This window comes from Marmota flaviventris, chromosome 6, assembly GCF_047511675.1.
Source record: "Marmota flaviventris isolate mMarFla1 chromosome 6, mMarFla1.hap1, whole genome shotgun sequence".
Classification (NCBI taxonomy): Eukaryota; Metazoa; Chordata; class Mammalia; order Rodentia; family Sciuridae; genus Marmota; species Marmota flaviventris.
In genome coordinates, this window is record NC_092503.1 from 34,437,921 (window position 1) to 34,463,508 (window position 25,588).

The 25,588-nt window shown below is 35.0% G+C and overlaps 1 protein-coding gene across 1 annotated transcript in view; it reads right to left on the minus strand.

The window, feature by feature from the left end:
• The window catches only part of Lama2 (laminin subunit alpha 2), a 571,380-nt gene that overhangs the window by 23,305 nt on the left and 522,487 nt on the right, over positions 1-25,588 (minus strand). Inside the window, exons 49-54 of the mRNA XM_071613037.1 lie at positions 24,967-25,129; positions 23,975-24,119; positions 15,793-15,931; positions 10,743-10,863; positions 7,444-7,620; positions 2,682-2,830 (exon numbers count right to left, since the gene is read on the minus strand). Coding sequence (XP_071469138.1) covers positions 2,682-2,830; positions 7,444-7,620; positions 10,743-10,863; positions 15,793-15,931; positions 23,975-24,119; positions 24,967-25,129 — 894 coding nt within the window. The remainder of the gene's footprint in view (positions 1-2,681; positions 2,831-7,443; positions 7,621-10,742; positions 10,864-15,792; positions 15,932-23,974; positions 24,120-24,966; positions 25,130-25,588) is intronic.

Genomic DNA, 25,588 nt, shown 5'->3' on the forward strand with positions numbered 1-25,588 from the left:
AAACCCCAATTATGCCTGAAATATCTGACCCAACTTCATGGTCTTTAGCCTCATTTGGTACCTACATGTAGAATCCTTTCGCAGAGGAGAAACCCAATTCAGTTGCTTATCTTAGTTGCCTATTCAGCCATTTCTGGCCCTCATCCAGTTAGAACTGCTGAGGTAGATGCTGGAAGAAGTGTCAGAGGCTAGAGCACTCACAAAAAGCAGAGGTCACCGGAGTACCAAGAAATTAGATAACAAAGTGATTGAAATGAGAACTTTTTTTCCAGAGGAAGGGGTAGAAAAGAAGAACAAATGAGGAAAGAGGAGTGAAAAGAGGCAGAGGGGGAGACAGAAGTTTGATCTTGGGAAGTCTGTCCTCTAATTTGGTCAAAACCCAATGATTTTATGAGGTGATATTAAAAACACTATCTTATCCAGGGTTTTAGGAAAACCTAAATGGTGACTGACATTTATGGTCTGAAAAGTGTTGAGAGAAAACAATATTCCTAAAGTATATTATAATTAACTTGAAGTAAAAGAAACCTTTAAGGTCACAAGTAAGGGTAAGAATAAATAGTTTGTCAAGCATGGATAGAAGTATTTAAGACAAATATGTCTGGGTTAAAAACCTGTCTTTCTGTTTCTGATATGTGATTTTGTGCAATTCAGTTACTTCCTTCTCATCCATGATGAAATAATAGTAATACACTTCTCATGTACATTTAGAATAATTAAAAAGCAATGTCTGTGTAATATTTGACAAATAATATCATAGAATTGGTATATGAAGCATTAAAATGTTTCAGAGTGAAGTTCAGGTGGACATTAGTGATCTCTGGTTAATCAGCTTTATGAAGTACCTTCTTATAAAGTAGAGGGTAATGCTGTTTCGACCTTAGAACACTGAAAAAGACATTATGGAAGCAAATGTGTTCTTGTTTTGGCACAGAGTTCAGTGACTACACACTAATATGTTCAACATTATCCTGTAATTAACAGTGAATGGCAAGACCGTTTGTTTATATGGCCAATTAGCAGAATGACCAGTTTTCAAGGAAGTACTATCCACTGAGCTTAATCAAATGAAGGCTGGATTGATAGTCAACAGCTGTGAAGCTGGCGTAATAAAATGCCCTTCTTGAAGAGACACCTGTTAAAAGGACACCTTAGTACAACCTCATAATGCATTTGGGGATTTCAAAATTCTTTCTCTAGAAAATAATACATTTTGGGTGATTTTGGGTCAACTATATTTCTCAAATTTGCATTTCTTAATTGAAATTCTTTTAAGTTCACAGCTCTTAAAAAAAGTTCTTCCCACAGTAAGAAGTATTCATTTTTGGCAAAGGCCATAAAATCTAGTCAAGAAGACATGTAAAATCATATTCTAAAGTGTTCCTTCAGGTTTGAACACAAAAATCCAGTCTGCTGCTCTTTTTGGAAACCACGACTACAATATCTGGCTGTTAAATTGGTAAAAGTTCTGATTTTGTCCAACTATTGATCGCTCATTTGTCTTAATCATGGTTTCTAAACATCTTGGTTAGTAGACGCTGCAGGAATGCTTAGCATCAATTCAGCCTACAACCTAATGCTCTATGTAATAATAACAAAGCGAGCTGAGGAAAGCTTTATTATTTACTTAGACGATAAGAAATCCTTATTATTCATCTAAACTGTTATCTATACAAGAGGATAATTAGAAAATATAGATCTTTAGCTACAGAATAGCAACTGCTTGTTTGAACTATTGTTACACATTCATACTTGTGTTTCATTTAAAAGTATTCTCTGTGTTTTGAGGTTTCATTATATTTGATGTTTAGCTCTTTTCTATGCTCCAGTCTAATAAATGGATTGCTTGTTTGGAGGGCTGAGGCCCCTGAAGTCTCTGGGTTTCTGTTTTTTTTTTCTCTAACTGTCCTTCAAAACTAATTTAACTTTCTGAGTTGTACAATATTTTGATGAAAAATACTGATGACTTTCCAATAAAGAAAGTATTAAGTATGGTAACAACTGAAGATACAGGAAATCGGTCTGTGTACTGTTAAAGCCAATTCCCTAGATCAGAGCAAGAGGAGCAGTTGCTCTTGTGGATCTGTGGAGTGGAGGTCTCCATGGAAGGATTGCGGGGTAGTGGCCATTCCCCTTCTCTACCTTGACTCCGATCCCTCATGAAGGTACTGCAGGAACTCTGCACACCCTGGGGAGGAGACAGGGATGAAACACTCACACAAGAGGCTCAGTAGGTCATGCAGCTGCTGTCGCCACGCTACCGTATCTGTGACAGGATTCTAAGCAGCTGCCATAACTGATTTGGAACCTGAATGAAATCAGAGCTGCCAATGGTTGCTGGCTCTGGCTGAGCTTTTCTGTGAGCTTTACTATGTGCATGCCTTATTTGAGAAGAGAGTATTGAGAGATGAAGAAGGAGGGATTTTTCTTATCTCTAGATTCAGAAGATTCATTTGGTTATTCTAGAGGTGGAACAGAGACCTGTAGAGGATAAAGCTGTTAAGAACAGAATTCTTAAGGGCCTGGCTAAATGAGGTTCCTGAAATACAAAGTGTAAGAAAAGGAAATTAAGGTACTTTTTCATTTTATGATGGATAGTATATCCATACACACTAAAGTTCAGGCAGAGACCAAGGCTGGAAAGGAAGTTGACACAGTAAGTATTCTAGTGCTATAGTTACCCTCTAGTTCTCTCCACATGAACAGAATGTTCTCTCCCATCATGAAACAGACTTGGCTCTGGTTTGACAACAATTTTCCTCATTGTTCGTGTCCCCATGGAGAGATGCACTTCCAGACGCCCCTTGTTGAGGAATATGGCATAATAGGCCTGCAATGAGAAATGGTTATTGAAGATGAAAAGGAGACTCATCTATGGCTTAGCTGTAAGATGTTCTGACAGAGCCACAATTTCATCTGGCCTGAGATCTTACTGAAGACAACTCAATATTTTCTTAAACAGAGTTATTAGAGTATTTGGCAATGTCTTTTTAACCATTTACCATTTTTGCTTGTTAGATGATGTGGAAAGTGCAGATAGTAATATAGCAGTTCTCTGCCAAGCAGGTTTGTAATGCTGAATCTAACAGCTGTGTTTGAATTGGTCCTCTAACTCACAAAAGAACACAAAGGGTGTCCACAAAATCTGTCTCTCTTGTATTCACAGGCACAAGGCTGGCCTCTGGAAATGAGGTCTGACTCTCAACCTCATGGTATTTTGAATGTTTAGACTTCAGTTTGCTCTCGATCTGGTGTGATAGATTTCTATCACAAACATGTAACTTGTCTCCCACATTTAGAAAGAAGGAGACAATTTTTTCATCCACAAACACGTCTGCCTCTTCTTGCTATGGTTACCATAGCAACCAGTATGGTTTTGATATCTGATTGTGAACCCCAGGGAGCTTGAATGCAGTCCTCGTCCCCAAAGCAGATGCCAAATACATTTCCTTTCTTGTGGACCACTGGGCACCCACTGCACATGATCACGGGGTCTTATGGCAGTGGAGATGGTTTCTATCAAAATCCTCATGTCTTCAATACTGTACTGCATCATTTACGCAGGTCCACGTCCAGCACAAAATAATCTGAGGATCTAGATTAGTACTCACCATTCCCCAAAGGGGCAGCCACAAACTATTTACTTGAGCATTTCTCAGCTGTTTGACATCACAAACCCATTTAGCAGAACACAATCACAAACAACCCTCTGCATATCAAAACTGTTATCTTTGAAAGCTAAAACATGTCAATTTAATCAGCATTGATTCTACAACAGACTGGTATTATTTAACCTCCTTTCCTTCTTCAGATAACAATCACTATGCAATTTTTAAAAATTAGATATTAGATATTCATTATAATTAAAATTCTGGAACATTAAATTTTATTTCTAATTTATTTTGTGCTATAGTACTTCATGTTTTCTTATTTTAATTGTTTTAATAGGAACATGCTCTACTTAAAGAAATATCCTGAAAGCTGGTGACTCAGGTCCACTTAATTAGTCCTGATGAAGAGAAATTTGAAGCTAGTAAGTAGGTAGTACTTCATTATTCTGCAATGAGCAAGGAAACAAATATAGTGTAGTAGAAATGTATTTTGGAATGTTAGGTCTGGTCTCCCTATTATAACTAGCTTATCATTTGTAACAGTGAGAAAATAATTTTATTTTTCAGGATTAAAGGATAAAGGATTTAAAGGAGCTCTCATGTTTTATGTTTATTCAGTGATTATTTTGTGCAGTGAAAAATGAAATAATGCTTTTCTCCCTCTACTCTCCAAAAAATATTTTATTATGACTATTTGACACATTCCTCATAGTGTGATATACATACAAATGATGAAGTTGTGTTCATACTGTGCAGTAAAATCTGCCTGTGAATCCATCACATAATTTAAGAAACTATTGTTATATCTCCTATGAGCTTCTTGATCCCATCTACCTCCTTCCAGAGGTAACTATATGTCAGAGGCAACCACTAATATGGATTATACCTTCATTATTTCCATGTTTTTAAAAAGTTATTTTTAAAAATGCACATATACATACCCGTAAATGGAGTTATTTACTGCTTCTTGTATTAAAAATCTATAAATAGTATCATTTTTCATTTCCATATGGCTTCTATCCATCCATGTTGTCTTGTTTAATTACAACTTATTCCTTGTGGCCACTCTTAATATCCCATTATGCAAAAATGCCAGTTTGCTTATTTGTTCTCGGGTTCATGAGGATGAGGTGGTTTCTACTTTTTCTGCTATGGTTAGAAATGTTTCTATGAACATTCTTGTACATGTCTTATTATGCAGCTGTGAAAGAGTCTGGGCATACACATGGGAGTGGAAAGTTCAACTCTATAAGATTGTGTCAAATCACTTTCCAAAGAGACTGTAGCCACTCCCTCTTTTCTTCCAGCTGTGATTGAGAGTTTCCTTTGACCAAGGTCTTCCCAATACTTGGTACAATGATATTTCCCAGTGTTTTCTCATTTTAAGTGGTCTAAAAACCTAGTGTGGCCTGAAGTTGCACTTCTCACATTACACTGAGGTTGAACATTTAAAAAATATTTTTGGATTAATCATGTTTTCTCTTCTCTGAAATGTCTAGTCAAATCTTCATTATTGTCTCTATTTGTTTTTCTTTTCTGTTTGTAAGAGTTACTTTTATATGCTGGTTATAAGATTTTTTTTTAAAAAAATTGACCTTTAATGAATTAATTAATTAAATATGTGGTGCTGGGATCAAATCCAGAGCCTCACCCGTGCTAGGAAAGTGCTCTATCACTGAGCCACAACCCCAATCCTCATTTACCAGATTTTTGAAGGTTATATATTCAGTAACTTTCCAGGCTGGGGCTTGTGGTGTGTGTGTATGTGTATAGAGAGAGAGTTCTAAATTAATGATTTTTTTGCTTCTATTTTGTTCAATAAACCCTTCTCTTCCTCAAGATTGAAAGTTATCCTTCCATATTTTCTTCCAAACATGTTATTTTTCTTTCTATATTTAAGACTTTAATTCACTTGAAATTTATCTTTTTGGTTTGATATTAAGAAGAAATTCAGCTTCATTCTATTCATATAGATCACCAATTATCCTAATATCATTCACTGAATGGGTTCACTGTTTTCTTAATGACTTGCAGTGCCACTTAGTGTCAAATGTCATGTCCATCTATGCTTGGGATAGACAGGGTTTTTTTTTTTTTTTTTTCTGTTTCACCAGACAGAATTTTCCATGAATGAATATCACAGCATTACAATCCCAAACTCTTATAATGCGCTGATATCTGATAGTCTAAGCTTACCATCTTATTCTTCAATTTCAGGAGTTTGGGAGGTTTGGGTCATTGATGGAAATTTTTATTGGTACATTATAATCATACACAATAGTGGGACTTGTACATGCAAACAATATAACAGTATAACTTGGTCAATTTCAATTCCAGTAGCTCCCCTTTTCCCTCTTTTCCTCTTTACCCAGGTCTCCTTTCTATTATGATATAAGATACTGAAATTGAATCACTTTTGGGAGAATTGACATATTTTTAATATTGAGTCTTTCCATTAACATGTTGAATACACTCATTTATTAAGGACTACTTTAATGCCTTTCAATACACTTTTATAATTTTCTTCATCTAGGTCTAACTTGTTATATTTATTCTTAAATTTTATACTTATTCTTATAGTATGTTTACTTATACTTTTTTCAGTTCAATAATAATAACTATTCTTGGGTTTAAATTTGTAACAAATGTTTGTAACATTTTTCTATTAAGAATACTTGCTATAAATTTTTACAGATGGCTAAGGAAATTTCTTCCTCTTCTCACTTTATTTTAAAATTTTGAATGGGTGTTATGTTTCACCCAATGTTTTTTTCTGTATGTACTGGGATGATTATAGGATATTTAGATTTGCTAATATTAAATGATCCCTGCATTCCTGAGATAACCCAAATTACTCATGGTTTCTATATTTTTTAAAATTCTATTTGCTAATATTTTGTGCAGGCTATATTATTTTTAGAAAAAGAATAAGATAAGACTCTATCACATATATTAGATTAAATATTAAATTCTAAAATTAATTTTAAAAAACACATATAATAAAAAAAATCACATTTGGTTCACAAAGGTATGTGCACATTCGAGGCCATACTTGTAAAGCATTTCACTCTTCTGATAATGGTGGGCTAGGTAATTTCTATGAATGCTTTTATTGAGAAAAATTAGGTTAAATGAAAAAAATACAATGAAAAATTATAATGGAGGGTATTGAGGAGTACCAAAAGAAGTAAGAGTTCTGATGCCTAAATCTGAGTAGTTGAGGGATTGTTTTTAAAAGAATCAAATGATTATGGAATGTAAATACTCAAAGCAGATGCTCCTTAGGCTTTATTTTAACATTCTTGAGTGAGACTGGGCTATAGTGGTTCATGCTTCTATCGATTGGGTGCCATCTGCCTCTCCTATGCCAGGTCCTTCTCTGTGTCCAGAGAGGCTGGATTGGTCAAACTCTGACAGCATTGCCTCAGCTAGTACAACTGGGAAGCTGATCCTAGAAGAAATTTAAATTTAAGTTGAACAAACCTTAGCTGAATCTCTACAGAACTGATAAAGTGTTAACCTTAAAGAAAAGAAGATTAATATAATTTGAATAGATTATAAGCTACCCACTTACATATGAATATGCGAAGTACTATATGAAAGGTTGGTGCAAATATAGGTGTGACTCAGCACCTCAAATTGACAACATGAAAATATAGAAAAGTCAATTTCCCTAAGAAGGTGATGTGGGAGAAATAGGAAGACAATAGGATAAATGGAATGATTAATACTGGTTAGCCAAAATGAGAGTTGAAATCAATGATGTGAGTATAAAAGTATACAAGCAATTGAAGCACAAGGGAAAATCCATTGTTAACAGGGGTGAGAGTACCTGTCCAGTCTGCCTCCGTTTTCTCCTAGGTGGTGCTGATACTCCTCCGCTTCCCAAGAGAATGATCCCAGACTCATTCTTGGTGCTGAAGGACAGATTGATTTCTGTGCCTACATCAATTGACACAGGAACAAGTTCCACAAAACCAGGCTTGGGGAAGCTAACTGTGTAAACATTCTGGGTAAAAGGAGAATAGGAGAAGAAATCATTAGAAATGAATTTTAATTTCTTCATTGCAGATGCTTCTTTCCACGCAGGCCATGTGATTATTAAATATACTGTGGTTTAGAAAGCATAAAAACCATTGTGATGTTGAATACTTAAATGCAGTTGAAGAAATATTATTTCTAGTTAGAACTTTGAATATTTTGAGAAGTTTGGGTTAATATTAAAATGATGAGCTGGGCATGGTGGTGCACGCCTGTAATCTCTACAGCACAGGAGGTTGAGGCAGGAGGACAGCCTCAACCAAAAGCAAGGCACTAAGCAACTCAGTGAGACCCTGTCTCTAAATAAAATACAAAATAGGACTACGGATGTGGCTCAGTGGTCAAGTGCCTTTGAGTTCAATTCCTGGTTAACCCTTCCACCAAAACACAAACAAACAAACAAACAAAAAATCAAAATGATGGCTTTGGCTTTCAGTCTAGAACTTCTGATTAAAAACAGAGATCACTATTGATAGATAACATATTCTTTCAGTTTAAGTCTACCTTGCTAGTCCAATGCAGCAGCTTGAACCTATAATTTTAGCTATGGGGGAGGCCAAGTTGGAGAATTAATCAAGTGTAGGAGTTTGAGATCAGCCTGGGCAACATAGTGAGACTTTTGTGTCAAAACAAAACAAAACAAAACAACAAAATCCCTTCAAACAAAACACCTGACTACCTTGTAAAATCTCCGTGAAAATATTATAATCAATCCCTTGAGTATACTCTATCAATTATTTTTTTGTTTGAAAGATGAGTAGAACATGGTCTATGTCTCATTCTTCTTCTTGATGAGTCCACAAGCAAAATGTTCATTAGTTATCAAATATGTAAATACTTTCTGGAAAAAAAATTTAAAAATTGGAGCCTTAAAAACAAAACTTTAAAAATACTATTTTTATTTCTCAAAATGAAAATTATACCATTGTTCTTACTGATTATAAAATTAAGCCGGGTGTGGTGGCTCATGCCTGTAATCCCAGTGGCTTGGAATGCTGGGGCAGGAGGGTTCAAAGCCAGCCTCAGCAACTTAGCAAGGTCCTAAGCAACTTAGTGAGACCCTGCCTCAAAATAAAAAAAGTGTTCCTGTGTTCAATCCTTGGTACCAAAAACTAAATAAATAAATAAACACAATAAAATAAAATTAATAAACTATGTTTTAGACAGTAAACAAGTGCAAAATGGACAATCCCAAAGCTGTGTGGAAAAGGATCCTTTTTTTAAAATATGTTTTTTTACTTTTTTTCAATATCTTTATTTTGTCTGTTTGTTTATTTATTTATTTATTTATTTATGTGGTGCTGAGGATGGAACCCAGTGCCTTACATATGTGAGGCAAATGCTCTGCCACTGAGCCACAACCCCAGCCCCAAACAGAGCCTTTTTTTTAATAATTTATCCATTCATTCATTTTACCTTTCACAACCTTTACCCCTTTCTTTCTGCTCCTCCCTGCATTTAAACTGAATCATGGCAAGCATATTCATTTGTGGTCTCTTTTGCATTGAAGTTTGTGGGCAATGTCTCTCTGTCAGTAAATACAGACCACCATTACTTTTAATTGCTGGGGGACTTTTTACTACTATCAATGTGCTTGCATTTATTTAAGCAGGTGCATGTCTTTGGGCATTTATGACACTTAAAATATTCATTTTTGAAGTTCTGAATTGCGCTGGAGTAAAAGCAAGCGATCCTTTCATGTGGGCTGTCTTTTCCCTCCACAGTGTTTCAAGCCCAGTTCAATGACACAAGAGTGGGTAAAATGTGTAATCTACTTTCTATTCCAATTTTCAAATCATCACAGAGTTTTAGATAGTTCAGATGAAACTACTGTGCAGACATTTCAATATTTATCCAAATCAAATTTCTGCCTCATATTTTCCTTGTAAAATAATTTCTGGTTACTGCAAATCGCCTTTACAGAATCATCATTTCCATGCATACAGACTATTCATTTTCTGGACAGTTTTCCATCTTCATGTATATATCTTTTGAATGTGGATGAGAGTTAGGCTTTGAAGATTAAAATGCTCAGTAACATTTTCTTTAAGAAGCAAGTATGGATCCTTAAAGTTTTAATTCTTGATGTATTTCCATTTTCCTTCTTCCTAAGCTCAGGGTGAGTGTCTATGGCCAATTCTAAATTAGAGCCTGAGGCTATGAACAATGAAGTCCTGACAGTTCTGTTCCGGTCTTTAAACCTCATTGCTCTGAAGGCAGATTCACTCTTTCTTTTTCCCTGTCCTCTCTTCATTTCCTTGAACTTTACTGGAGTGCTTTAAAACTATTTTAATCCAAAGAAGCCATCAAAATGAACAGTTGTATGGTATCAGGGAAATTAAAAATTTGTGTGATATAGTTAACATTTTCTTATTTATAAAAGGTCATCACCATTGAATGCCTATAAAATTCTTATTAATGTTTTCTATTGACAATTGGCTTTGTTTATGTTTCAAGAGAGCAGAGCTGTGTCCTCAGTCTTTCTCCACATATGAATCAAATCTAACTGGGGAGTCTGCGGAATAGTCATGTGGAATCCAGGGCCTCTTACAAGAAAAAAATAAATAAAAATTCAGAGATTCTGGAGATTTTGGCTAACAAAAGACTTGCTGTTATGTTACAGAAGTCTTTGAAAAGTAGGAAGTTGCAAGTCCCCATCTACGTTACTTCAAAGACAAGGGGCTATACCTTAATGGGTATGCTACAAATTACTACTTTTTATTAAATGCTTAAACTCCTAATACATTATCAAAAAATTAATGTTGCTAATAGAGCTATATATATATAATGCAGATAGATAAAACGAATCTAAAATAGATGACAGAAAATGAGAAAAAGTATTGTTGGAAAGGAAGGGAGAACCAGAGATATATTAATATTAAAGATACATTTTCTTCATTTGGGAAAATGGAGCACAATCTCCATAACACCATTACCATCACAGAACTTTATAGCATGCTTCAATCTTGCTTTACCATTTATGTATAGCTAAGACCAGGATCTGTAGAAATATATTAACAAGAGCACCCAAACTAAGTAAATGAAAAAGTGATAGGAATGTGTTTAGGGAGGCTTTAAAAACAGACTAACCTCTAGAGAACACCCTTTGGTAACGCCAACGTAATCAGGACTACTGAGTATGTTGTATGGAGTTCTTGAAATTTCAATATCTTTGAGGCAGCCAGAATATTTCTTCACATTTACTTCTGGCCTATTGAACAGTCAAATGGAAAACAAAAGCAACGTCATGAGTGTGATGGCAGCAAAGTCTCTGACGATGGGAGGAGGTCATATGGAGCAAAGTGGCACATAGCTCGGTCCATGTCTATCAAACTGCTCATGTGCACATGTACCTAGCACACACCATGCTTTCCAATATCTGCTGGTTGACCACTCTGCAGAAGAAGTCTTGTTGTATTTCTTATTCTCTTTAAAATAATTTCTCATAGTATTCCATACAAAGTATAGAAATTAATTGATTTATTGTCTTCATATGCATAATGAAGTGTTTCTTTTTTTCCATTAAAGAGAAGAAAATTATGAATAATCAAACTACATACAAAAACATTTTTTAAAATTTACTTCAAATTTAGGGAAAAATAGCTGGAAACATTAATTTTGAAAAAAAAATTCTCTTAGTGAGATTTTGGAGAAGGCAGTTAAAGAATAATGTACATTTTTTTAAAAAAAGCTTTTAAGTAAAGCAAAGCCTAGAAACATTCTTCTGGGTTATGTAGCCTAAAAAATAGATATTTAAAAATTAAGTTTACAAATCGACCCCAAAGTTTATATTCTATATTGGAGCAATAATGAAACAAAGCAACTAAATGTAAAAAAAAAATACATTATTTTTTCCTATAGGTTGGGAAGTGGCTTCTATACTCACACTAAACTTGAATGTTTACTTTCTGCTTACTGCTCTTTCAAACAAAGCCAACCTGCCAGAAGATTGGAAAATGAACCCTTTGCCTTTGAGAACAGCATGTTGCTCTGAGTTACTATGTGACATTATATAAGTGATCTGACTTTTCCAGGACTCAGTGCACTTAGATATGAAGTGGGCATGATAATAATAATGGTAGTACCTGCATTTATCATGTTGTGAAATTTGGATAGGTCAAAAAAAGAGCACAGCACATGTAAGTGCTCAATAAACATAAACTAGCAGTATGTCCATGGTACTGACCCCTCCTGAGTCTAAAACAGTGCTGTCCAACAGAAATTTCTGTGATGATGAACACATTCTGTTCTGCACTAAGTCAAGTGTTACTAGCCACTTGTGGCTACTGGGACTTGCAAGGTAGCTTGTGCCAATAGGAACTGCATATTGATTGTTATTTGTTTTTAACTGAAAGTTAAATAGCCAATAGGGCTAGTGACAATTATGCTGAACAGTGAAGGTACATAGAGGTAAACATGCGATTTTTCCTTATGTAGTGTTAATATCTTGAAAAGTGTCCAGTCCACACCAATATTGTGCTTGATAGGGTAATAATTAATTCTCTCCTTACAGTCCCCTGATGCCAAGTTTTTCTTTTTCATCTTAATAAAAAACACACGGCATGAGGAAAAACAGGTGGGAAAGCAAATTAGAACCTGGCAGTGTGTATTAGGTGATTTATTTCATGTCAGGTATTTATTCAGTCCCCCACCCCCAGCCCTATCTCGCTCTGGAACTTTTCCTTTGATCATTTCCTTTGGTTCTCAAGGTCTCCTCCTCCTGTTCTTTCAGTTAGTAGTTCTGAAGAACATGCCTAACTGGAAGGTAAGTATTGAGCTAAGATTCTTCTTGTAAAAAGCAGAGGGGATAAGTGAATTTCATTTGCAGTGTTCATTTGCTTCCAAATTTTCCTTTAGGGGAAGAAAGATTTATCACAGTTTTCTCAGAAGTCTTGTCAATAAAGTACATTTGTCCTACAAGTTCATTGTTTCATGGAAATATAAAGTACCATTTCCAAATACAATGACTTAGCAAGCTGAATGTTCTGAAAATCATGAGGGCTAAGTAATGACACATGGAGATCAGATTCTTAATGGTAACCATAGGTCTCTGTTTCCTGAGGGTCATCACTCAAGGGCAAATTTCAAAGCTGCACAGTACCATTCCAGAGTTTTATTAACATATATTTCAATTGGAAGCCAGACTTTGCCTTTTATCCATCTCAACAAACATATAGCATGACTAGTCTCATAACAGTATCATGATAAAACAACTGTTTCATTTTTCCCCCCACTTTCTGATATTAAGTCTGGCTTTGCTTTAAAAATTTCTTGGATCCGTTAGACTTCATTATCTCCTATCCAGAAATTTGGCATAGTTAGGCTCTTCAATGCTAAAATACCACACATCAGCTCTAGCCAGAGTGTGCCAACCCTGCACATCTCTGGGGTTGATGACTCATCTACAAAGGCTGCTAATTCCTGCTAATGCCTGTCTGTAAGTAAGAATTAATGCACCTGAGAAGATAGGGGGACCATTCGAAAACTTCTTCACTGTTAATTCAAACAGTTGTTTTAAACAGTATTTCCAGAGATTCCTTTCACTTGGCTCCATAGCTAATTCTAAAAAAAAACACAGCAACTATGTAAGCAGCTTTGCTAAGAGGTGCAAAGGCCCCGTGGATATTTGTATAATTGCAGGCCTGCAAAAAGCAACCAGGCAGTGATAAGCATTTGGGAGCACTGTTAGACTGTTCAGTAGACAGCCTGGCACCAGGGAAGCCAGAGTCTGGAGAATCAAGAGACCTGTTTGCTCTGTCCCCCTGGAACTAGATTGTGCCCATACACTTGAGCAGTGGTACTTGGAGCATGTGCTACTGGTCAGGAGTGGAGCACTGCACAGTTGGTTGAACAAGTAAGCAGAGCAAATCTGTCGTCGCTGGTGAAATATCTCAAATTGCAGTTCAACTGATGGTGGGGAAGCAGCAGCATCTTTGTAAGCGAAGGGCAGCATGAGAACTCTCTCAGAATGCATTATTTGCTCATGAAATGTACTATGAATAAAGCTGCGCAGGTGTGGCTCTGCTTCTGCACTGCTGCTTTATCTAAGAAGCCATATTTAGCCAACCCATGCATTTGAAGGAGGCATGCATAAATTTAAATTTTACCTTGCTTTCATACTAAGTAAAGGGGAGAGAGAGAGAGAGAGAGGAAAAAAAAAAAAAACAATTTACTTATAATTGCATTTTCATTTAGCAAAACAATAAACTTTTACCATAAATCTTCTTTTAAAAAAACTCATCTCACAGAGAAGAAATTCAAAAACCTGACAGAATAGAAAATAGATATGTGCCCTTGACTGAAGTGAAATTAGAATTCAAAGATGACCAGTTTCTACACTTTTCTCTTGAATCATTTTTAGTTTGAAATATGAATTTAAAGTACTTATTCCATCAATATAATAAATGGGAAAATGTACAAACATTGTGTTTATGAGAAGCTTATGAATACTGCTCTCAAATAACTTGAGCTTAACAAAATATATAACAATAATTTAAGTCAACCACATAGTCTGCACTTTATCATGATGAGATATGTCTGTATACATAAAAACAGGTAATTATGAATGCTTGGTTCCTTTGTCAATCACAAATATACATCTAAAGATTATTCTGAAATAATATACCATAGTACAATAATATTATAATTATAAATGCTATACTGAGAAAATTAAAAAAAAATCTCAGCAGAGCAGATTCACTGGACATGTAGTCTCCAAAACAACTAAGACAAAATCTCTTCTGTATGAAATTACATATCCATGGTTGTAGATCATTCCTAAAAATCACCACTAGAATAAATGAAGATAGATATGGATAGCCTTATTTTGAATGCACTCAGTAGAATATAGCTAATGAGTTTACAAAGTAAGACTTACATTTGAACAACTGTTGAATCCTTAGTATTTAATAAGGTGGCTGGCACATAGTAGATGCTCAACTAATGTGTGTTGAATACTTGTTTCCAAACTGGATGTCCAAGTATAACTGTGTCTCTATATAGATGCATTTGATTTGCAATGATTTTTCTAACCTGAAGCTTTAAATCTATATTCCTAACACAAATAAGTACTTTATAATGTAGATGAATGCATAACTAGTTGATTTGCACCAAGAAGCTTATCAACTCAGACTGCTAAAAGACTAGTAATTAGATAATGTCTGGTCTACGAGTTTTGATTCAGCAGAAAAACCTTTCAATTTGCATGCTACTGATGTAAAAAAGGAGACTAAAGTTTCACTGCTACATTAGGAAATAAAAAGATAACTGACACCACACTTTTCCACTATAGTATTATGAAATTCCTCCAAATGTAATTTGTCTTTGTGGAGTAGGAACACCTAGATAGAACTTTTATACCCATTAAAAACTATCAAACTAAACACAATACTCTGTATGTAGTAAACTCTAATGATTTATCCAAATCAACTCGTTCCCTTCTAATCAAATTCATTTCACATTTATTAAGGACCAAATCCTTTATATTGTATTTCTTATGTTTTATAATAAGCATGGCATTGACATTATGGTACAGAAGATTTCTGACTTTTTTTAGTTATTTTTTTGAACTGTCTAAACTATGAGCTAAAGATGTTTCCCCATTCTGCTCACTAAAAAGCATATGTGAAAAATGATGAAAATATTGGCATGGGCATGGGAAAAACTAATACAGTTTTGTATTAGGCATATGGGAAAGCTCCAATATGCCATTATAATGCTAATGCTTAGGAATAAAATAGGTTATACCCACAGTATCCTGGAACACTGACTAACTTCCAGAACAGTAAGCAATGTCAGAGTGCCATTACCTCCAGCGAATGTGCAAGAAGAACAGCAATTACAAGACCCATATTTGACTCTGGCTTCTACCTTTAATTACTTTCATAATTCTTTTCAGCAGGTGCATATAAGGGAAGCAGTGATTCTAATCCATCTCCTCAACAAAGATGTCAAACTAATCCTTTGATTTCTAAATCCTGGTGTTGTTCTAACATGCAAAATGATTTTTTTTTTAATTAGACCTTTTCTGCTGCTAAAGGTTATACGGCATTCCTATTGTAATTAAACTTCAGAACTCTAGTGAGCAGAATGACCATTTAATTAAAACTTAATCCTTCTTTTTAAATATATGCTAAATTACCTCAAGTTTCTCAGGGTTGGCAGGCCACCAAAATATATTTTGTCATCTGCTTTCAAATCAAGACCAAAGTTGTTTCCAGAAGATGAAGTTGCTATGTTCTCCTCCTGGTTAGTATCTATATCTACAATGGATATGTTGGCTGTAAAGGAAATAGGAAGTTTAATTGGAGCAAATCAATCACACCTATATCATCACTGATACTTCAAGATAAATTTAGTTTAATTCTGAAATTAACATTGACTTTATCAAGTGCTTCTACTATATTTAACCATTTATTAATTGAAGACACAACAGTAACACCAATAGAATAATTACTGACCTTTCCACACAAGGGAGCATGAAAATAATGGCTTGAACGTTAAAAAGGCACATCAATAAAAATAAAAGAGAGAAGTTTAGCTTGACGACAAAGAACCACTTGCTATAGTTTTCCATAATATAGGTCAGTAGTCAGAAAATAAATTAGGATGGTGAAGTGCTAAGATGAATGTTAATTAGAAATTAATTTCTAATATTTATTAGAAATATGTTGTGGCTCTTTCTGTAAATGTCAGTGTTCGAAAAACTATTGAAATTTAGAGCCATCTGCAAAGTGGTATGCTCTTGTGTAATATGGTTGTGCATGGAAATGTTGAGATGAGGATCTTTGGTCCTGCAAGACAGTGGGACCTATGTCCATGCTAAATCATGTTTTAGACTTGAAAGCTGAATGTTGTGAGTGAGGGATAGCCCTCAGGCTTAATGCTTTTCTCTTAGGTCTCTCAAGGTATTACTCATGTGATGAAGATAAGAATTCAGAATTAGGATAAAGGAAAGAAGAGTCATTCCTCTGCTTAGACTGCATTGTTTAGCAATGGAAATTCTTTATCATTGATTTTCCTCCCTCATTTGTAAGAGTCAAGCTAGGATTTTTCTGAATTATGTGCTTTCTCACCACACTATTTACTTCAACCTCTTCACCCAGTTTGGATCCTTGCTGTACATTCAGTTCATTAACATGATAGATTTCACTTCTTTGTCTATGCCTGATGCAGAATCTGAATTATCCCAAGGTTGAACATGGGCACTTTAACCAGTTGGTTATAATGGAATTTCTAAATGTTAATTCTTTGGATTGTAGTTTCTTGGATGTTCCTGGTTCAAATATATTTGATAAATACTGGGTAAAACAAAGTTAAACATATATCTTAACTTTACAGTTATTTTAACATACTAATGTGCAGTGCAATACTTCATAAGAGCAACATAGACTAAGAAGTATTTGATTCTTATTATTTCCTCTCAACTCACATCTTTTAGAATTGATATCATTGGTAACCATAAAAATATTAAATTCTAAATTCTATTGTAGCTGATAGTGCTACCATTCCCAAGGGATGTATCTTCAATAAAATCAAACACAATTGCCACATAAAAAATGACTCAAATCAATTTCTCAAAACTATTGGTTCCTCAAATTCTCAAAACAGACTTCTATAAAAACAAACAAAACAACTAAAAAGAACAATTATCCTATTAAAAATAGTTAGCAAGGGAAGATTTTATAATTTAATCATGTTCATAAACTTTAATTTTGTACAAATATTTAATTACTTTAATATATATAATTAGTTTTTCATACATATATCTTTTAAATTAGACTGGTGGGTAAAAGAAAATAGATTTATAAAACTGTTTCCTAGACTCCTTCATACATATTCCTTTTTTATCTGGATCACAAAGAAGTTTTTATATGGTGCTGTTGACTGGAACATGAAAATCGTCTCTTTCTGCAGACTTGGTGGACATTTTAATGGTGTCTGTGAAATGAGATTCTGCCTCTATCACTGGCAAGCCAGGGACGGGAGGTAGTTTTCTTCCTTATCCTTGAGTGAATATATGCATTTTTAGAAATCATTCTAAGGAAAATTGATTAAAGAGCAGCAACACAATTCAATTGAAACTCACTGGCCCAGGAGTTCACTCCCGCAGGGAGGTGCAGGACAGCATATTTTTGTTAAGTTAGTGGGGGGCTTTATCCTATCCTTCATATGAGATAGTGACCAAAGTGGATTCCACTGGGAAATGCTAATATTTGCTTTTATTTCTTGTGCCATTTCCTTTCCTTACAGAATAGAAAAATAAGCTATTAACACCAAATTTCAGAGTTGATGAGTTCGGTCATCATTTTTATAGGTAAGCAGGGAAATAAGAGTTTTCATTAAATAACAGACACTTAGTAGGGGCTTAACAAGTAATTTTATGATCAGTGCTGAGTTGTTATAAGCTAATTATTTTTACTTGGGTAATTTTTTTTCTCTCTCTTAATTTATTGAAAACCTATATAATTGTTCTTAGCTTTGCTTCCATACCAATGCACATGGGGGATATGAGATTATTAGTGATTATGGTTCTACTGATTTACTCCCAGGAAGATGGGGAATGCCCCTGAAGGACTGTATTTGACTTTCAAGGAGGAATAGTTTTATAAGTTAGTTGAGAATAATTAATATAAAACAACTAATCTGGTCACTGAAAAGAAGCAATAATCCAAATTGCTAAAGCCTTATTTCAGTTCCTATCCCACTATGCTGTAGAGTATGATATTGCTAAAATCCTTGAGAACACTCCACTCCCTGACACCCCTCACCCCCTTTTCCAGACCCAGTGGAGTACTTTTGGTCCTCATCCTAATCTTTATGCAATATTTGATGCTACTAGCATTCTCAATATTTTGATGCTACAAGTATACCCCTTCCTTCTAGAAATTTCTTCTTTTGGCTCCCAGCATCTTACGCTCTCTAGCTTTTGTTCTCATTCTCCATCTCCTTCCCTATTTCTTTAAACATTTCTGAGATTTCCATGCTCCCTAATGCCCTTCCTTTTCTCACTTCTGTTTCATCCATCTGAGTAAATGCAAAGTTAACTCAGACTTAATGTGTTGATAACTTAAGAATATGACTGTACCTGATTTTTTCCTAAAAATACAGTTTCAACAGGGGAAGTAGTATTATTTGTGTTTTCCTTCAGTACTAAACATATTCCAAACCAAAATGATGATATTTTTACTCCCAAATACCTATTACCTATTTTACTTGGTGGCATTGTGTCTCCCCCTTTCAGTCTCCTAAACTAGAAAAGTCACCCTACCCATCATTCACATCTAATCCATCAACATCTTTACTGATTTCTCCTTCTAAATAATGATATTTGTATAATTTTTAGAAACTTTTACCAACATATAATCGACACCTTATACTTTGCCCATGATTAAAGTATGCAATCTAACAAGTTTTAAAATTCTTCATACCTATGGAACCCACCACCACAATAAAGAAAATGAACATATTCACAACCCAAATGTGTTCTGTTGCATTGTAACCCTCATTCCCAACCCTCCCTGCATGCCCTATCTATAGGTAGCCTCTATTTGCTTTGTGTGGCTATAGATCAGTTTTCATTGTCTATATCATTTTATATAAATGTGGGTTTTGTTTGCCTTATTTCACTCATTAATTATTTTTATATCAAACCATTTTGTATGTCTATTCATATTTTATGAACAAGTAGAATTCCATTGTATGGGCACATAACAATCCACATATTTCCATTTGCCTACTGATGAATATTTGGTTTCTTTTCAGTTTGGGGACATAACAAATAAAGGTAATATGAACATCATGGCATAAGTCTTCGTATGGATATATGGTTTTAGGTGTTTTGAGTGAATGCCTGGGAATAGGAATGGCTGTTTCATAGGGTAGGGGAACCTACAACCTGTTAGCCAATGTTCCTGTGCCATTTTATATCTTCATCAGCAGTGTAGGAGGGTTTCAGTTATTCCACATCTTTGCCAGAACTAGTTATGATCAGTCTTTTACATTTTAGATTTTTTTCTTTTGGTACCAGGAATTGAACTCAGGGGCATTCTCTACCACTGAGCCACATCCCCAGCCCTATTTTGTGTATTTTATTTAGAGACACGGTCTCATTGTGGTACTTAGCATGTTGCTTTTGCTGAGGCTGGCTTTGAACTTGCAATCCCCCTGCATCAGTCTCCCGAGCCACTGGGATTACAGGCCTGTGCCACTACTCCCGACAAATTTTAGATATTTTTAATAACCATGCAGTGGTATCCTATTTTGGATTTATTTTGCATTTTCCTAACATTGAATCCTACCGTAACTCTTATTTCACTGTTTATTAAATGTGATCTGTGAATACTGATATTGAAGTAAATAATTACATTCTTGTACTTTATTGAGATTTTAATTCCCAACTATAACTAGGAACTATTTCCTTATAACTTTTGTGTCTTTTTCTGTTTGAGCTTTAATGCTTTTATTTTTAATAGAAAAAATAATTTATGTTGCTAGAATAATAAAATGCTTTAAAAGTATCATGAAAATGAGGAACAACCAAAGGCAGGAGAAACCAGAAGTTTTCAACCTAATATGAGAATCTGAGTTCTGAACAACAGAAGTTTATAGGATTTAATGTGATTTTTTTGAGGGGCAACAGGGTTTGAACTCAGGAGCACTCGACCACTGAGTTACATCCCAGCACTATTTTGTATTTTATTTAGAGACAGAGTCTCACTGAGTTGCTTAGCACCTCGCTATTGCTGAGGCTGGCTTTGAACTCATGATCCTCCTGCCTCAGCCTCCCGAGCTGCTGAGATTACAAGTGCGCAGGCATGAGCCACTGCACCTAGCTTAATATGATATTTTTTTAATGGTGATAATATAGAGATACATGAGAGCAGTTTATAGGATGATTCATGTCATCAAGACCTAAAATAAAAGTGAGAATGATTGCTTAGTGCATTTGATAGTATTTAAGAATGCATAATCAATGTCAGTCTAGAGTTAATGTGAACAACATGATGGAGATATGTGAAAGAGAAGTTAATTGAGCCAAAGGAATCAAGCTAGAGAACAGGACTGAAGCAGAGGATACTATATGGAAAAGAAAAGACAAAGACCTTCAGATTTTTGGATCAGAGAGTAGAAACAATGTAGGTCTAGTGAAATCTGGAAAAATTGCACCAGTGGAGGAAAGAACTTTTCACTTTTCACATTGAGTTACAATAAACCAAAAACATATTTTAACTGCTTTCAAGTTTGTACAGTATTATAATTTGACCTTTGACTAACATTATTTAAGACTACAGGACTCTTGATCACTCACTTTATTGGACAGAGAGTCTACATATTTGACTGATTATAGAAACTGGTATTTCCAAGATTTATAGAAATTATTCTGCTAGGTAGTCAAATCATTCCATCATGATTTTTTTTTTGCATTCTAGATTTATTTTTTAACACATTATTATCTTTAGAGTTTATAGCACTAGGCAATTCAGCCAAGTGTTCCTGAGTTTTTCTTTTTTACCTTTCCCACAGTGTATATACAGACCTTTTCCTTTTTTCTTCAGACCTATTATTCTTCTATCTCTTACCTTTCTTTAGTCTCCATTTATTTTCTACTTTTATAGTCAATGAAAACTTAGGGCATCTGGAGAGAATAATCTCAAAATCCCATCTCATAGCTACAAACTTATCTCTAACTTTACTTCTTATTTCATCTTGTCTCGGGGAGCAAAGGTTTCTTTCTGTCTCAGATTGAGCCCTCTCTTTCCACATGGGTGCAATGCTCCCAGGCTTTCTAAGAGCTTGCTCATGCTGTATTCATTATTTCTTTTGTATTTCTAATTGCTTCCTCTTCCTCTAATTGCTGCCTCTTTCTCCAATTGCATCCTTTGCAGCCTACAGACATGATCAAGAATCATTCATTCAATCTACTCCTCAAGCACTTATTGAGTAATTACTATGTGCTAAGAACTGATGGAGAAAAATAACATTTTTCTCACCTGTGATCCGATCCTTGCCTTCAAACTCCATATCCCCCCTTTTTTTTGCTATGACCTTTTCTTTCTTCTGGATTTTTGTGCCAAACTTTCTTCAGAATCAGTCTACACTTACGGTGTCTGCTTTCCCATAGTACTTTATGACCTAATACTCTGTTCTTGACTCTCACTGTGGCCACTCCACCATTTTTTCCAAAGCCCCCAGTGATGATGGATATCTTTTTAATATTTGTGTTTTCCAGGGCTTTGGGCCATTTTATTGTAGACATAACTGCTTGAATTTTTCTCATCACTATTCACAGGCAACTACTGAGATTTAATGATGATTCCTAGTTGTCTATCTCTTACAGAACTCTGTGATCCTCAGATACATATAACTAATTCCTGCCAATTACACATTTTCCCTAGGCTGCAGAAGGTACTAAAAGTACCTTGTGTACAGAATGTCCAAAATAGAACTCAGCATCTTTTCCAGAAAACCTGTTATTTTCCCTGTATTTAAAAGCTGCTTGAATAGCACTGACATAATCTTGTTATCTAAGGAAAAACAAAACAAAACAAAAACGAAATCATTCTACACCTTTTTTTTTTCAAGTTAGCCTCCACATGGCATATATCACAAAAGTCTTCAGTTTTAAGATACTTAATACCTTTCAACTCCATTCTTTCTTCTCCATTCTCACGGCCATTAACTTACTTTTCTTTTTTCTCACTGTCTACCTGGTTTACTGCATACTGCGGAAGCATCCTAAACTGTCAATAAAATATAAATCTGATGATGTTACTTCCTAGGACCCCTATAGTTCTGGAAAGCTAAACTCATTCACTTAGCTTACAAGGCCCTTTATGTACTGGCTTTGTTACCTCAGCTTTATCTGATAATTTTCTGCCAACATTCATCCATTGAGCCTAAGGATTCACTTACAGTCGCTAATTTGTTTCCCAAAATGTTTCACAAAATGCTAGTACTGCAGGAATGGATGTTTTTCTGTGATTAAGTGAGTTCGGGGAAAACTTGGTAAAATGAGTTAAACATTATTACTGAACAACTAAGCCAAGCCTGGAACATGCATCCATCATATGTGGGAGCAAGGTATTTGTCAGAATTCCAACAGAAGCTCAAAATTACTTTTTGTCTTAATAACACTCCAAGGAAGTGTAGCTGGGAAATGATATATTCTGCTTTCTGATGGTGACAGACCTTCCTGTAACTTTTTCTCCACTCTGAAATGTCCTCATGTGCCTTTCATCCAGCTAACTCTTCAACTCCTGCTTGAGCTTCAGGGCCACTGCCAGGACGTGACCTCTCCTTTCCCTTAAACAATAATGTCTTCCCTTCCCTTAAACATTGACATCTTCTTATGACTATTAATCTGCTACATGCATCTCTATCAGCAATTAGAGCCATATAGCCTCTGACCACTGAATCTTGTCTAACTCACCCAGTAGACTGCAAGCTTGTTGAAGGAAAAGGCATGTTTTAGTATGTAGTGGGTGACTAGCAGAAATTTGTTAATTGCAGGAATTAATGATGATACAAAGTTAAATCTAAATTGTCATGCAATGTTACATGGACATCATCAAAATTAATTAAGTCTATTTATATTAACAAATAATAAATGCTTCATTTGCAAATATAGGTAATACCACAGTACACAGAATTCAGGGAATTATACCTAAATAGCAATAGCACCATGTTAAGAATAAAAAGACCTGGCTTCCTCCCTTGGTTGTGGGATCTTATGTACACATGACTGCAACCACGTATTAAGTTTGTGTATTTCCCTTTTTTTAGCAACAGAACAAAATACCTCCTTATGTTATCAAACAAAATAATGTTTGTGGAAGTGTTTTTAAAAGTCCCAGAACCATACAAATGTCATTTTATTGTTAATCAATTATTTACTCAAACACATACAGATCTTTTTGACATTTCTAAAGAGCAAAGACCTGGTAGCTATGCTCTTCCACCCCTACATGTTCTACTGCAGAATTCTTTAAAGGAAACATCTTGAAAAACTGAAAATAACAGAAAAGCACACAACATTTTTTCAAGCCTATTATGGGATATAATTTTACAAGTTGTAAGACAGTTTTATGCTTTCAAATTAAGCTCTCAGTTTCAAAAGAAAATGACAGGGAACCATTTGGCTCTTCAATCAGTCTTGTCTAATCCAAACTACCTATAGCGAAGCCAAGAAATGACTGTATCAATTTTTCTCAGAACTTGTGAGTAACTGAAATTACACCCAGGGTCTTTCTCCTGATTAGGTTCATGGGTACTTTGGATGGCATGATTAAGGCCCATACTACATTATTACTATAAAAACTCACCTTGTTTTTGAATTCTTGACAGGGTGAATGATTTCCATCTCCCATCATTATGGTTTTGATTGCTGACAATGGAAGCCATTCCTGACCCCAGATCATAGCTGACTTTTATGTGGCCATCACTGAGCTCTACACTCATGAAATCTTTCTATTAATAGAGTAAAAAAAAAAATACATCAATGATTAGACACACAGAGAAACATATGGGTATTCACTTTTTTATGGCATTTATAATAGGGCCTTGTGGCTAAATTGCCCAATGTGTTGCTCGGTAACAGAAATACCCTTTGGAAATAGAACTCCTGTTAGTATTTTGTGAATTTTCGTGGATGTTATATTATGGTGCAAATGATCCCAAATAAACTGCTAAGACGTATTCTATCATTATAGCACTACAAAGTGGGTTCCTTTGAAACATGTTAAGCAAACAAAAAGGTAGGTTCCCCGAAAAAATTTGCTAAGAAATATTGACCTGAAAAAGTAAGGGCAAAAAAATATTTAGAATCACCTTTCAACTTAGTTCTTTGGGGAAAAAAAAAGTAAGAAAATAGTTTTTCTGCTGTATAATTTTATACTGGGAAAATATTTACTGTCTGCTTCTCTTAAAGGATTATATAAGAAGTTATATTGAAAATAAATGACAATTAAATTGTATCCATAATTGAAGTTATCAATAAAAATATATAAGCATCATCTGCAGCACCCACCTTTGACTACCATATAGTCATCCCAGACTCCCCTTTTTATATTTTTAATTGTAGTTGGACACAATACCTTTATTTTATGTATTTTTATGTGGTGCTGAGGATCGAACCCAGTGCTATCCACATGGTAGTTGAGCACTCTACCGCTGAGCCATAACCCAAGCCCATCCCAGACTCTTTTAACAATAACTGATGATTTTTACAAATAAGTGATAACTGTACTGGAATTCTACAAAAAGAAGCAAACACATTATCAATTATGAAAACTCTGACTGTGCATGTTTTCTTTACCAGGTCTCTTGTGGCAAGGTACATGAGGAGAGCACTTGATGAAAATGTCCGGAACTTGAACATGACAGTGGAGATGTTGGGGTACCAACGAATGGGGCGGCTGACCAATGCATAACCTTCTCCATCAAACTGAATAGTCCCTTCACTGTCTTCCACCTGAGGACTGAAAGGAGACATCTCACATGAATTAGACCTACTCTGTCCATCATTATTCAATGTATCCAACTGAGACTAGATTGTAAGCTATTGTAGAGCAGAAACTATGCCCAATATGTCTTCTATTCTTCTGCTTCTCACCACCTCTACTACTACCATTTTATAACAAAAAATAACCATCTTTCACCTGGACTTCATTAGGTGTTCAAAACTAGGTAATAATGGGTATTTCAAATTTTTTATGTTTAGATGATGCAATTGGTGAATAGTTATATTGGTGTTTAAACTTATCTTATTGCTAATTGTGAAAACTGGTAGTGTTTGGGGATAGGTTGAAATTCTATAATTAGACATCCCAGATGCATAATGTAATGGACTAACAGACCCCTAATCTCTGAATATTCACCATCCAGTAGATTTTCTTAGAACAGATTAGATTTCAACAATGAAGGATGCCTGTATTTAA